Raw genomic sequence first — 13,068 nt, 5'->3', positions numbered from 1 at the left:
ATGTGTGCACCATTCAGGTTTGGGATTAAAGCTAGAAAGGAAAGCAATAATAAACGTATGTGAGGCAGGAAACTAATTTGCTGAGAACTAACCAGTATAATGTACTGAACTTATAAACTGAAAACAAAAGCAAAACAAAGCAGGTGATCACCCTCCAGATATCCAGAGCTCACAAACATTAAATAAAAACATAAATCTAAGTATTTCCAGAGGCTGATTATTGTTTGCTTAGCAGAGGTCTTAAATGGTGCCTGCATGTATATCTAGATGGAGACCCCTGCATAAAGTCCACCTGACCTGTAAAGCACAACACTGTCACATCTGCATTTTGGTCACTCAACACTGGCTTTCAGATAAAACAGCAAACATATTGCACACATTGTGGAAAGACTGCTGGGACGGAGCCACTGAGGTCAGAGTGGTACTCGTCGTGAACACCCGCTCTGGCCAAAACAGTGTCACAGGTGCGCTCTCAATTCTGTAAATCATTATGGATAAAAAACAAAGCCATTGCTGTCAGTTTATACCTGTGCAAATGATAAGAGGCTCGTGTATATGTAAAAATGTCTGACTGTCACACTGGAGGGTCACAAAAGAGGAAAAGTTGATCATATAAATGTACAAAGAGGTCAGGCTGCTCTGCTACAATATATTTAGCTCAGGTAAGTTATCATGTCTTGGTTTAAAGCAGAGGCCACAGATTGGCTGTGTTCACTTTAGTTATTTGGATGGTTTAAGGAGACAGCTGGCAAACGTAGCACGCCAGGTTTTGATCGTTCTGTTGGCTTGTCAAGACAGCACACGGGCTCAGTGGTCAGCGCCACTGTTTCACAGCAAGACGAGTCCTAAATCTGGATGGCTGTCCTTTCTAAAGTTTGCATAGCTTCTTTCACGGGTTAGGTCGGTACACCTGTGTCCCTAAAGGAATTCAAACAATTCCAAAAGCATTCCTTTCAGATGCTTTCATTTTGTAATAACAATTAAAACACTTGTAAAAAGTTTTTTCTTAAAAAAAAAGACCTTGGGTTATTGGGGACTGTGTAAAATATAAAATCAAACTTGTTCTGCAAAGCTGAGAACTCTAGTTAAGAGCCATTGCATAAATAATTTATCCACTTCTTCCTGAATATGCCATAAAACTATTAAGTGTCCCTGTAGAGTGGCATTTGGCTCGGGTCTCTAGTTAGTATTATGAAGAGTATCGAGAGACTTCTGGCAGAGATGCACAGAGATGATTGTTGGCAGGGGTAAGCCAGCAGGGTTGGTCACAAGCTGACCATCTGCTTTATTTTGGATTTATTATCACTGCACCAACAGAAACGAGAGAAAAATCTACCACTTCATCGTCCTACAGCAGTGATATCAGGAGTTAAATACTGAAAAAGAATCACAACCACTGCAGATCAACCTGAATGAGCTAACAAAATCTAACTGCTGAAACTTAGTGTTCTGATTTTGGGATCATCTCATACAAATTCACAAACAGAAAGCAACAGATGCCTCATATCATTTACATGCAGCTTTGCAAGTGAAATGTGGCAACTCCTGTGTGAGTTTTTCTGTTACTGCCTAACAGCTTTAAGGTTAAACGAGCTCCTACAGAGCTGAAAATATAAATCTTCGCTTTTCCATTTCTCTTTTAATTATCATTCACACTCCTTTGGGTTTTGTGGGCTTCATCATGTTTTATAGACCACCTCCCCTGGCTTGCAGTTATTTGTTTTATTAAACTATGAGAAGAATACTAGTGGGCAACATAAGCTGTAACAAAATGACAAAATAAGCTATTAAACAGATACATTTTAAAAATAATCCAGGCAATGGCCACTTACTGCAAAATATTTCCATCAATTAAAATATAAATAGGAGGCGGTCTGAGAGCACAAACCTCTGCCAAGGCAGCACAAGACAGCAGTTACTTTTAAGGGAACAGTACTGTATTTTGTATACATTCATTTAGTTTCTTTGCTCTTTTTATATGTACTTTAAGAAGTTTGTAGGCTTTTGTATTAGAATCCCCATATTTTTAAGCAGAGTTTTCAAGACAGATACATTTCATGAAAGTTTGACAAAATGAGGCACATCATTTTGGGGTACAAAATGATGTGATTTATCATTCCCTACATGCCTATATGTTGTCAGTACAAACAGTGGCAGTGAAGACACAGTTTTAAAAAGCTCAATATAGCATTATTATCCCTTTGAGTTTCAGATCCATCTACTGACCTTGAGGGAAAGATCAGAAGTCAAATGTGACATTTTAAATCTTTAAACAGTACTGAAGACCTTGGTGGATGTAAGCCAAAATGTAATCAATTGTCAAGATGGCCCCATTCGACACCCCTTCAAAGTTTGATCAAAATTCATTCAAAACTTTTTGAGCTATCATGTTCAAAAACAGAAGCACACGCACGCAATCGCTACCAAAAACATGACCTCCTCAATGGAGGTAATAAATTATAAATACAAAATGGCTCCAACTTTGACCTTATTTGGCTTACCTAACTCTGTACACCACAGTGACTCTCCCCTTTCCCCTTCTTTCATCCCCCAAGCCCTGCTTTGATGAGATTTTTATTTCCATCAGTAATTTAATGGAGGCAGTGCCAGTGACTGCATCTAAAGTGAGCTGCACTCAGAAGTATGGCAAAACACAGATCCATGGGCCAATAATCTGTGTAGTAATACTTACACTACAGCAATGAAAAAGCCACAAATCAATGTGTTCCTGAATCTGACTATTGATTGGTATACAGCTGTGTGCTGACCTGTAAACATGTAACAAGCAGATGTGTCAAATGCAAACTCAGAGTGAATAAGAGGCCTTTGACGCTGATTTATTTTGACACAAAATTACTAGTTTTAGCTATATAAATGTCTTTTTATAAATAAGAATATAATAACTGGATAGCCTGCTCCCTTAAAGCACCAAACCAAACATTTTCACTTGCAAAAATCTGCACTATGCTGGCTTTTCAGGTGTAAAGCTGCTCAACGAGCGGCTGGTCTCTCCCCAAATCACGACTATTACAGTCTAAAAATGAATCCTTTTCCACACAAACAGCCAAGTGAGTTCAGTCTAAAAAATGCCATATGAACTCTTCTTGAAATCCTAAAAGATGAAATGGAAACTTGCATATTCATTGGAACATTTTTCTTTTAGCTTTACTCTTCTCTTTTGGGACACAGAGTCCACACCCTAGCAGACAAATCAGGGAAACACAGGAAACTAACACAGTGTGCATTTTTTTCCAGAGGAAAAATACAGATATATATATGTGTGTGTGTGTGTCTCATATCTATGTACCTTGCTGTCCAATTTTTTCATAGTAACGAGGTCCAGCGACTTGAGGGAGTGTCCAGTCGGGGCAATGAAATAAAGGCAGATGTGGATCCTGGTGTCGTGATAGTTAAACAGTGAGCGTTTGATCTTCAGCTCTTCCTGGAGATAGTTTTCAAATTGAGTGTCAATGTAGTCAACAATGGGCTTGTAACTGTGGAGAGAGGGGGGAAGAAAAAAAAAGAGAAACTATTAGGATTTATGTCTGTGGCTCAAAGCTAAATATTTGTCTTCTTATTCATGCACTGGTAATGAATATGAAAAGGAAACTGGGACTTTTCACAGGGGAAAGGAAACAGATATGTTTTCAGTAACTGTGTGATCTGATTCAATGCCAAGATCTCAGCTTAGAGTTGTACAGCTTAGTGCTGCATCAAATTTGTGTTCAGCTTATGGAAGTCCAGTTCAAACTAATCGCAGTGGCTGCAAAACATCCTGTCCTCTCACAGAGCTGCGACCGCTTTTGGAGCCTGTAAGTGTCACCAGTAAATCAATGAAAGGCACGAACAAAGTAATACAACAGCAGTTCTACAGTCCTTTCTCCTTGAGAACTTGCCAGAAAGGAGAGGAGAGACAGAGAGTGCTCACAGCTATTTGGATCTACAGCTAAATGTCAGAAAATGTTACTTGCACTTTATTAAAATTATGCATTTTTATTTGTTATTGCACTAATACAGTTTGTCTCTGTAGTGTTTTTTTTTCTCTCTCTCTCTCTGATTGGGATGTTTTAAGTCACATTCACACCAAACTTGTTTATTTGATTCTGCAGCTTTAATTTGTTTCATTTGGGAAGATGAGAAGAAGCCCATCAGAAGGCAGCCACATACATAATAACAAAGTGAGCTGGTGGTTCATTAGTCACAACACATAAAAGTCCCACAGTCATAGTTTGGGTCTCACATCAACACTTGTTTTTTTCAGACCATTTATCTCTATAATTATGAACATCTGTGTATGAGATGTTCGGTAAATTTGTTTGTATTAAATAGATGTCTTCAGACGAGTTGCTTTGTTTATGTTATGCTGTTATATTTGGACACTGCACAATAAACTCAGGCTTACTGGTTACGGCTGATGTCTGATCGCTGCTTTTATATTTTTTCTGCTCTCAACAGCAAACGCGTTTAAAAGCAACTGCAAGCAGCGGCAAACATCTCTAAAATCTCCTGAAACCATACTCAGTCACACGGACCCCACAGGGCTCCAAAGTGACTGAAATGCAACCCAGACGCTCCTGTTTAACATGTTTCTGCACAAGTGAAAGTTTCAATATTGAAATTTTGTCTTTAGAAAACAACAAACTGAGAAACAAGAAGTAAAAAGACACAGCTGATAGCAAGCTGTTGGCATGATGGAAAATCATGACGACAAATACAGAGTTCATCATGTTACATTTAATCTAAGTGCTTGAATCTGATTCTACAAAACCTCTGCCCTAAAACCAGCAATTCCAAGTACGTCTGTAAACCTTCACCATACACCACCTGCATCTTTGCTAAATATGACAATTACCATGAAAATTACACCACCTTCACTGATGAGTTACAAGCCAGAGTGACACATAAGTAAAAGGAAAAAAAAAATGTATCCATTCCCTCCACCAGCAATATGTTTACAGTCATCTGCCTCTCCCTTCACATCCATCTTCAATCTTCTGTGTGGAATGCACAAACTGTGACCTTATGAAGCTCTCTCAGAGTGCATTTACAGTCCCTACAGGCACTGTCCTTCACCATGTTGGTTTAAAAGGCCCACAGAGAAAGCTGCTATCAAAGAGCGTGAGAGTGCTGCTTGCTGGCTAGGCCACAACAAGTACACTTCATTCCACAGCTGAATGTTAAAATAAACAAATCACCAATTTCCTCTCGAGTTCTCTCCCACTTCCTCCTATTTTCATCCTGCAGAGACACAATAAAAATGGACGAAAGTCTGGGCTGATAGTGGTTTCTGTCTGGCCATCTCATTTGGATACCTAAGCATCTTTTGGCACTTTGCAATTAGAAAGTAGATTTTGGGGAAATACTGACAGGAAAATCTGCTTTTACAACAAACTAATGGAAATCACAGTGGATTATGTTTTTTTCCACTTCTGCTTTTGACTTATGGGACAATGCAGCAACCACTCTATCACAATATATACTCTATCTATTCACCATTGTCAGTGAGATTACCCAAGGTTGTGGTTCAGTTTAAACTCCATAAGCACTGTTTGCTGACAAGCAGGTCTGGATAGGAGGAATAGGAGGAGTCTAAATTACTTTGTGAAGCACTCTGGGTTGCAAGTGTGCATGAAGAGGTGTTATAAAAACATAAAGCTGAGTTGATTTTTAGTTCACTTTGCTCACCTATCCTCTTTGTTGATCTGATCGCCAAAGCCAACCGTGTCGACGACAGTCAGTTTGAGGCGGACGTTGCTTTCTTGCAGGTCGTATGTTCGAGGCCGCAGATAGACGCCGTTCTGGTAATGGCTCGCCTCTTCGTTCTCAAACATGGTGTTAAACAGCGTGTTCATTAATGTTGATTTTCCGATACCGGTCTCCCCTGTGAATGATCGGAGGCAGAAAAGGAGTCAGGAACAAGACACGGAGAGAGAGAGAGAGGAGAGAGAGAGAGAGAGAGTGTGTTAGCGTCACTAGGGAGTAATTCATCAGCTTTCAGACATCGATTTTTATCGCTGTAACAGAAGTGGAAGCCAGTGTATTACATTCATGTCAAGAAAAGCATCAGACTGCTGCTGTTTTTTAATTATTTTTGTAGCTAAATATGTTGCTTGGTGCAAAGTAAATCAAGATAAACAGGGAAAGAACTGCATACATTCCCTGACCAATACTCACCTACACATAGGATGTTGAAACAAAAACCCTGTGTGACCGATTTACTGACCAGCTGTTCGGGGAGGCTGTCAAACCCAACATGGCCACCCAAACTGAGGTTACGCTTCTCTTCATTCTATGGGACACAAAAACAAAACATCAGAAGTCTGGTGGATGTCAAGAAAACACATGGCCAAGTCATTACTGAAAGCAGGATGGCACAGACACTGAAGCGCTCGCATTCCAATGCGAGTAAACATCAAAGGCCTTCTGTTCATTCTGCACATGTAAAACCCATCACACTGCACATAATGAGTTAGGTAATCAAGGTCTGGAGTGAGGATGAGCTCCAAGAATAATCGCTCAGAGGAACGACACAGAGGAATGACTTTAATATTTGTATGGAATATGGAACGAGGCTCTTCAAAACTTAAAAGATGCAAGTTAGCAGCTCATGTTATAGAAAACCCTGACGTGAACATTTCAGAACTCCATCAGTTCATCTGTTCTCCAAACTAGATCCTGATCAATATATCTGTTAGAACGCCCTATAACAGAAATAACTGTCGGCTGTCTGAAATGAAAGTTTGTCCAGCTGAGCACCTCTAACTCCATTCTTTACAATACTCTTAGCCTATCGTTTTCTCCTTATAATATAACTAACATAACTAACTGGGACTATATCAACAGGGGGAGAAGAGGCACCCAGGCGTCCTTATCTGCAGCACCTTCAAGTTCTAGCTGTGGGATCCCCCCCCTCGTCACTTTAAGGGGGTCATTTTAGCTGCTTGTATCAGTGATCTCATTCTTTCAGTCATTTCTCAAAGCTCATGACCACCAGTGACATAGACCAAATGGTTAATTAAGTGCTTTGACTTCTGGTTAAATTCCCTCCTTTACCACTTAGGTAAAGTAAAGCAAATTGAATGCACTGCAGATTTCTTTTCCTGTCACTCTTACCAAGACAGAATAAAATACTGCTGTTGAGAAGTTTTAAAACCACTATTAGTTCAACACTGATGGGTCACCACAGCCATAACTGTAACAACAGTAAGTAATTCATACATAACCTTTCCCTAAATAAATACATGCAGTAGTACAAGAGCCTATATTCAACCTGCAAGAAAGGTTAAAAGTGTACTGCAGAGAAAATGCCAAAGCGCTCCACTATCAATGTGGATTCACCAGAGAGAATCCTTGAACTAGAAGCACAAAGATGAAAAATTAAAGAGGAGTAGAAAAACAGTAGGGCTGTAACCTTTTTTCACCTCTGATCTAACTAATTTAACCAATCTCAACCAAAGAAGAGCGTTAAAGCTGTAAAGAGGGGTGCAGACAGCACCTTGAGATGAATAGGGCCACCCGATCTCATCTGGCTGAGCCACGAAGGACTGCATACTTGAAGGCTGATGTCACCAAGCACAGGCAGCTGAGAGCAGAGCAGCCAACCACACTAAGCTGAGAGGTGGAGGCAGGCTCCGAATACACAGAAGATGACTTCTAAACCTAACTGACTAACTGACTGTGTGTGTGTGTGTGTGTGTGTGTGTGTGTGTGTGTGTGTGTGTGTGTGTGTGTGTGTGTGTGTGTGTGTGTGTGTGTGTGTGTGTGTGTGTGTGTGCGTGTGTGTGTTTTCAGGGGAGAGAAAAGAGAAAGAGGGCTTAATGTGTCAGGCAGTACAACTGGAGTAATCTGACATGAGCTGAGATAGGCAATACCGAGCTGAGCTGCAGCACACTGGGGGATTACTACACTAACATGTTAGAGTAATTATTAAGTAAAAACATTCTGTATGCACTGATAACATAATAATATTGTTTAGACCTTTCAAAATGCACTGAGGTTTGTAAAACACCCTGCTAAACAAAGACATCAATTTCACTGCAAGCCAGGGGCAAAATACCAAAATTCCCTTTATTAGATGTTGTGAATTCCTTATTGAACAATGTATTTATAGCAATATGCACTGAATGAGGTGCATGAATGACTCTATTCATTAGTATGCTAAAACAAGGGATAAAGCAAGTTTCAGTCATGTGCACTGTAGCTCTCTAATCACCTTCAGTTTCCAGTTTGTGATGATATACACCTCTTGTTCTTAAGTCTGAATGCATGTATTGTAAGTCACTGGAAAAAAAAAAAAAGCAATGAATAACTGCAACGTTTGTAGGAGTCAGGATCACGTTTACAGAGATGAATAAGAGGAAGCGGCTGTGGCCATTCATTCTTTGTTATTCACTGTAAACTCAGACCTTGTCAAACAACATTAATCCTTCCCTGTGGTAGTCAGCTTGCTGAATGAATGAAGCCAGGTAGAGATATTCAGATAGAGGGGAAGCGAGCACACTATGATATTGTGCCTGCAAGCAAAACAGAACTCTGTGGATTCCTGAGTAAGTTTGAAAGTAAGAAGTTGAACATTTACATAAGCCTCTATTTATCCAGGAAATTATAAATAAAGGCCTGCGTGCTCGCTTTTCCGTAAACACCAAGTGTTTTTTTCGTACTTTGCGATTCGGAAACTGTGCACTTTACTTTGCAAGCTTACTTCTAGAAGTCCACTGTGCATATTTAATACATTTCTGAGCTTTTAGAGAAATGCAGCTAAAGCTTAAGAAGTGTTTGTTTTGTTTTTACCTTGTAAACCTGCTTCTGTGGATATTCCTTCAAGCTCACCAAACCAAAAGGATTCTGACTCACTCTGGATCATTTTGGGTCGACCTCCTACACTGGACCTAATCAGGCTGTCAGTACCACATAATCTTTGTGTGTAAGTGAGTGACACATAAGAAGCAGATGGGCCCGTGAACGGCTGCTGCAAAATGAGCACGCAGGCCTGACCAAGAGTGTTATCTTTTAGGAGAAGACAGCACAGAACTGCAGACGTGGACACAAACTCCCCAAGCTGTCACTCGACTGACTGAATGTGTAAGTGTGTGCGCTGGACTGACTGCAGGAGGAAGCACTCAGATCCTTCAGTACAGGAAAACAGCTATCCAACCATGTGCAAATACTCCACTATAAGTAAAAACTCAATGAATCAAAAAAGTTAAAAAAAAAACTAAAGGGGATTTTAGAGTCTAAATAGTCTGACTGTGCTGACCTTTCATTTCTTAAAAGGAAAAACAGTGCAATAAACAATGCAACCTGTTGCAGAACTGAGTAATGTGTTAAATGAAGCACTTTAATCTGCAAAAACCTAAAAACCTGCAACACACTAAAGTTTACACTTTATATAGATTCAGCTTGAATATAAGCATGTGCATTTATGCAGAGTGTGAGCTACAGCTAAACACTTATCAGAAACGTCTCTATTTTTGGCATTTTTTGGAGGCATTGAAAAATTAGGTAGTTCGCTATAGATTCTTTTCACCCTGTGTAACTCAAGCTGACTGAATCTCAACAACATGACAAATCATGAAATAGACCTGCCTTTTTTTTTCTTTTTTTTTTTAAACTTCCTAGTCCATTTAGATTTAATGACAAGACCATAATAACACCCATTAAGATGTATGACCAACAAACAAGAGCAGTTGGGGGAAACTACGAGTAATCTGACGGCCCACCCACCCACCCAAGCTGGCTCCCAAGACGAGAAGAGTAGCCGCATAAAGTATGTCAGGAATGAAAAGCTTCTGGTTGACTGTCCCAGGGTGAGGAGACAACAGTTCCCAGGCCACCAGGAAATGGTTGCACAGAAGAGGCCCCAGGTGGCTCGAAGTGAAATGAGCCACAAACAATATGGGCTGGGTCACAATGCTGCGCACTTGCAGTTAGCCGAGTTGCTAAAGCCTTTTATTATTACAGAAGAAAGGCTGAAAGAACAGCACAAGTAAAGGTAATTTAAAAAATGAATGATGCCTGAATTCAATTTAACTGCTTCAGTTTCAAGGTCCCGGTAATGTGCATGTTAGTTCACACCTTCACATCTGTGTGTTTTACTGGGACACCCAAACAGAGCCATGGTAAATTTTTAAAATAACACCTGTGCAGAGACTGTTAAAGGAGAAAAAGCAAGGAATTCAATTACACAGCACTCTGACCTCGTATGAATAACAGTATGTGGTCACAGTATGTTCTGCAGTGTCTATACACAGCACTCAACCCAAAATCTAGATTATTACACTGTAAGCTATAACCATTTTCACTGTATATTGTACATTCTCCAATATTTTCAGTTATGATTGTTTAATCTATAAAATAATGAACCTCTACACTCGATCAATTAATCAGGGATCAAAATACTGCTCATCTGCTGCTCTTATCCAAACTAGCTGTTTCCCCTCAACATCATCAGTCTTTAAAAATGCAGCTTAGTGTGTGAATACTGAGAGAATTTCTGGGCTCTAGTAAAGTAAACTTGGAAGGCACTTTTACATTATTACTTTCTGGGTTTTTTTTCCCCAATTGCCATTATAAATATGTGATCCAACCTGACATAAACTCAGGCAAAAACTGAGCTCAGCTTCATGCACCCATCAGTCCACAGAAACATTCGGTCCCTGGCCATCAGTCAGTCCCTCCCTCTCTAGCTGTCTTCTAGCCTTCTGGCCTACAACCCCACCTGACTTGTGTCTGCCTCAGTGAACCTTCACCTGACAGACAGCAACAACCACACAAACTGACAGACACACATGAACAATGCTCCAGTTTATGTTTGTGTGTGTGTGTGTGTGTGTGTGTGTGTGTGTGTGTGTGTGTGTGTGTGTGTGTGTGTGTGTGTGTGTGTGTGTGTGTGTGTGTGTGTGTTTTAAACTCCACATACTGTACTGTACAGCTGATTTTTCTATCAGCCTTTTGCAAGCAATGAAAATGCAGGTAACAGTTTAGGGGCTTCTTGTCACACTTCGAGCTTGATTCAACTTCACATCTGTGAAGAGAGGGGCCCACAGGGTAGTCTCAATGACAAACCCACAAACACACACACATACACACGCGCGCATTTATCATACTTTAGCTGAAGTGGCTGCTGACTGGTGTTTCCTGTCCGATGAGTGTCGTGCAAGTTCATGAAAGTGTGGCTCAATTTCCTTTAAACTGCCTCCAAGTACACAGTACCAATGTGCCATGCTTTTGAAATCAATAATGCACTTCATAAATTACAGTACACAGATTTTTGCATCTCATTCCACATCAACAAGCATGAAATATACTCAGGTAAGATGTTTTTGAACTATTTTCAGGTCGAACCACACCTACAAATTTTTTTCTCGCTGCGCCAGTTCTCAGCAGCTGGCAGCGATGCTGTAATGGTAAAAATGTTGACAGTTGAGATTTGGATGACGTGTGCCATCTTTGTCTTTATGTCATTAAATGTGCTCCTGCCCCACACTCAAGCACACGCCCACATTACTGCTCAGCCTCGACACTCATCCATGCCCAACAGGAAAGACAAAAGAAAAAAAAAAAAGGAGTGACAGATGGGAGGCTGAGGCAGGAACCATTTTATGAGACAGATGTACAGCACACTCATCTTTATGGAGCACAGTTTCCTCACTATCAGAAAAAAAGAAAGCATTTTTTTTAAGTTACCATAGCCACAAATACAAAGTTTTGTAGGTCAGAAGTTAAAAATGGCATGGATTGGATTAGCTTTAGTCTCACACATGCATGCTAAGTAAAATATAAGCCTTCTTGTTTTAAGATCTACTAATCATACATGATCTCGAATACTTCTGCATAAAGCAACTTTTGAATAAGGCAAAAACTTGTTTTTATAAGTGATAGAAAATAAAAGGAGAGACTGATTCCACAGTTCATGCGTAAATGTAATTTTGACTTAAGAATCCACCAGTTTTCTCTTTTTCCCGCCTTTCTCATTGATATTTATCGATATGAGACCAAATGAGTCTGCAGGGACTGTCTACCTTCCGTTTTACTGTCCAGCCTGCCAGCATTGGATGATTAGTTATGGGTTAATGAGCTGAAGGTTGACTTAATTTTAAAGAATAGAAATCTGGATCAAATTTCATAGAGCATAATTTAAAATAAAAATTTTTAAAAAGTCCAGATTTTAATAAGAAAACATGTCCACAAACATCTTTTTTACAGTCAATACTGACATAGAAATAAAATGATACTACACGGGAAAGAAATCAAACATCTGAATTAGGGCTCTCTGATCTGTAGAGCCAGCTTCCAACAAGGCACATGACTGTTGATGGATTGACTGGGTCACAGCTGTGAGGTTTTGGGTGCAGCCTAACCGAGACTGGATGCTTGGGGCTGATGCCAATTCAGATTTTTAGTTAGTAAATATTACCATATTGATATATTGGACATTTATACATACAATAGCTACTTATGGCTGCTCCCTTATGCAAAAGGGGTCACCATAGCGGGTAGATCCGCATGTTTGATTTGGCAGAGTTTGTCCTTTCTGACATAACCTCAAAGGGATCTGTGTGTCCTCCTGTGATCGAACTGGGGATCTTTTGCTTGTTTGGCAAATGTGTAAACTACTACGCAAATATAACATGTGAGGAACATTAGAAAGAGAAAATAGCTTTCCAGCTCTGTAGTTTACTAACCTGTTAGCATCTTAACATGAAGACACTGCTCGTCTACGCACTGTCTTCTCAGCTGTGAAGCAAACTCTGCTGCAAACAATCCAGTCAGAGCAGCTCCACTGGTCAAACTGGGCAATTATGTGATGACAGGATCTTTTTCTGCATCTTGACTTATCAGCACACAGGCTAATATATCAGTTGAGCTCTAGTTATGGGAATGTGTCTAACCTCAAGTCTATCTGGTCCAACTATTCAGAGTGAACTACATTCATAGGTCACTGATTCACTGATGACCAAGAAAACAAACAAAAACTATCACTTTGTTACATACCTTGCAATCTTCATTCAGTCTATGAATGAAGATTGCAATCTAACCAACATTATTATGCAATTTTAATCATCAGTA

General features: G+C 39.9%; 1 protein-coding gene across 1 annotated transcript in view; it reads right to left on the bottom strand.

Moving 5' to 3' along the window:
- Positions 1-13,068, bottom strand: part of septin8a (septin 8a) — a 31,313-nt gene that overhangs the window by 16,224 nt on the left and 2,021 nt on the right. The window contains exons 2-4 of the mRNA XM_030747312.1: positions 6,175-6,289; positions 5,686-5,881; positions 3,308-3,494 (exon numbers count right to left, since the gene is read on the bottom strand). Coding sequence (XP_030603172.1) covers positions 3,308-3,494; positions 5,686-5,881; positions 6,175-6,289 — 498 coding nt within the window. The remainder of the gene's footprint in view (positions 1-3,307; positions 3,495-5,685; positions 5,882-6,174; positions 6,290-13,068) is intronic.

The sequence above is a fragment of the Archocentrus centrarchus genome, chromosome 14 (genome assembly GCF_007364275.1).
Source record: "Archocentrus centrarchus isolate MPI-CPG fArcCen1 chromosome 14, fArcCen1, whole genome shotgun sequence".
NCBI classification, from domain to species: Eukaryota; Metazoa; Chordata; class Actinopteri; order Cichliformes; family Cichlidae; genus Archocentrus; species Archocentrus centrarchus.
Note: the sequence above shows the minus strand (reverse complement) of the source record. Positions and strands in the feature narration are given on the sequence as shown.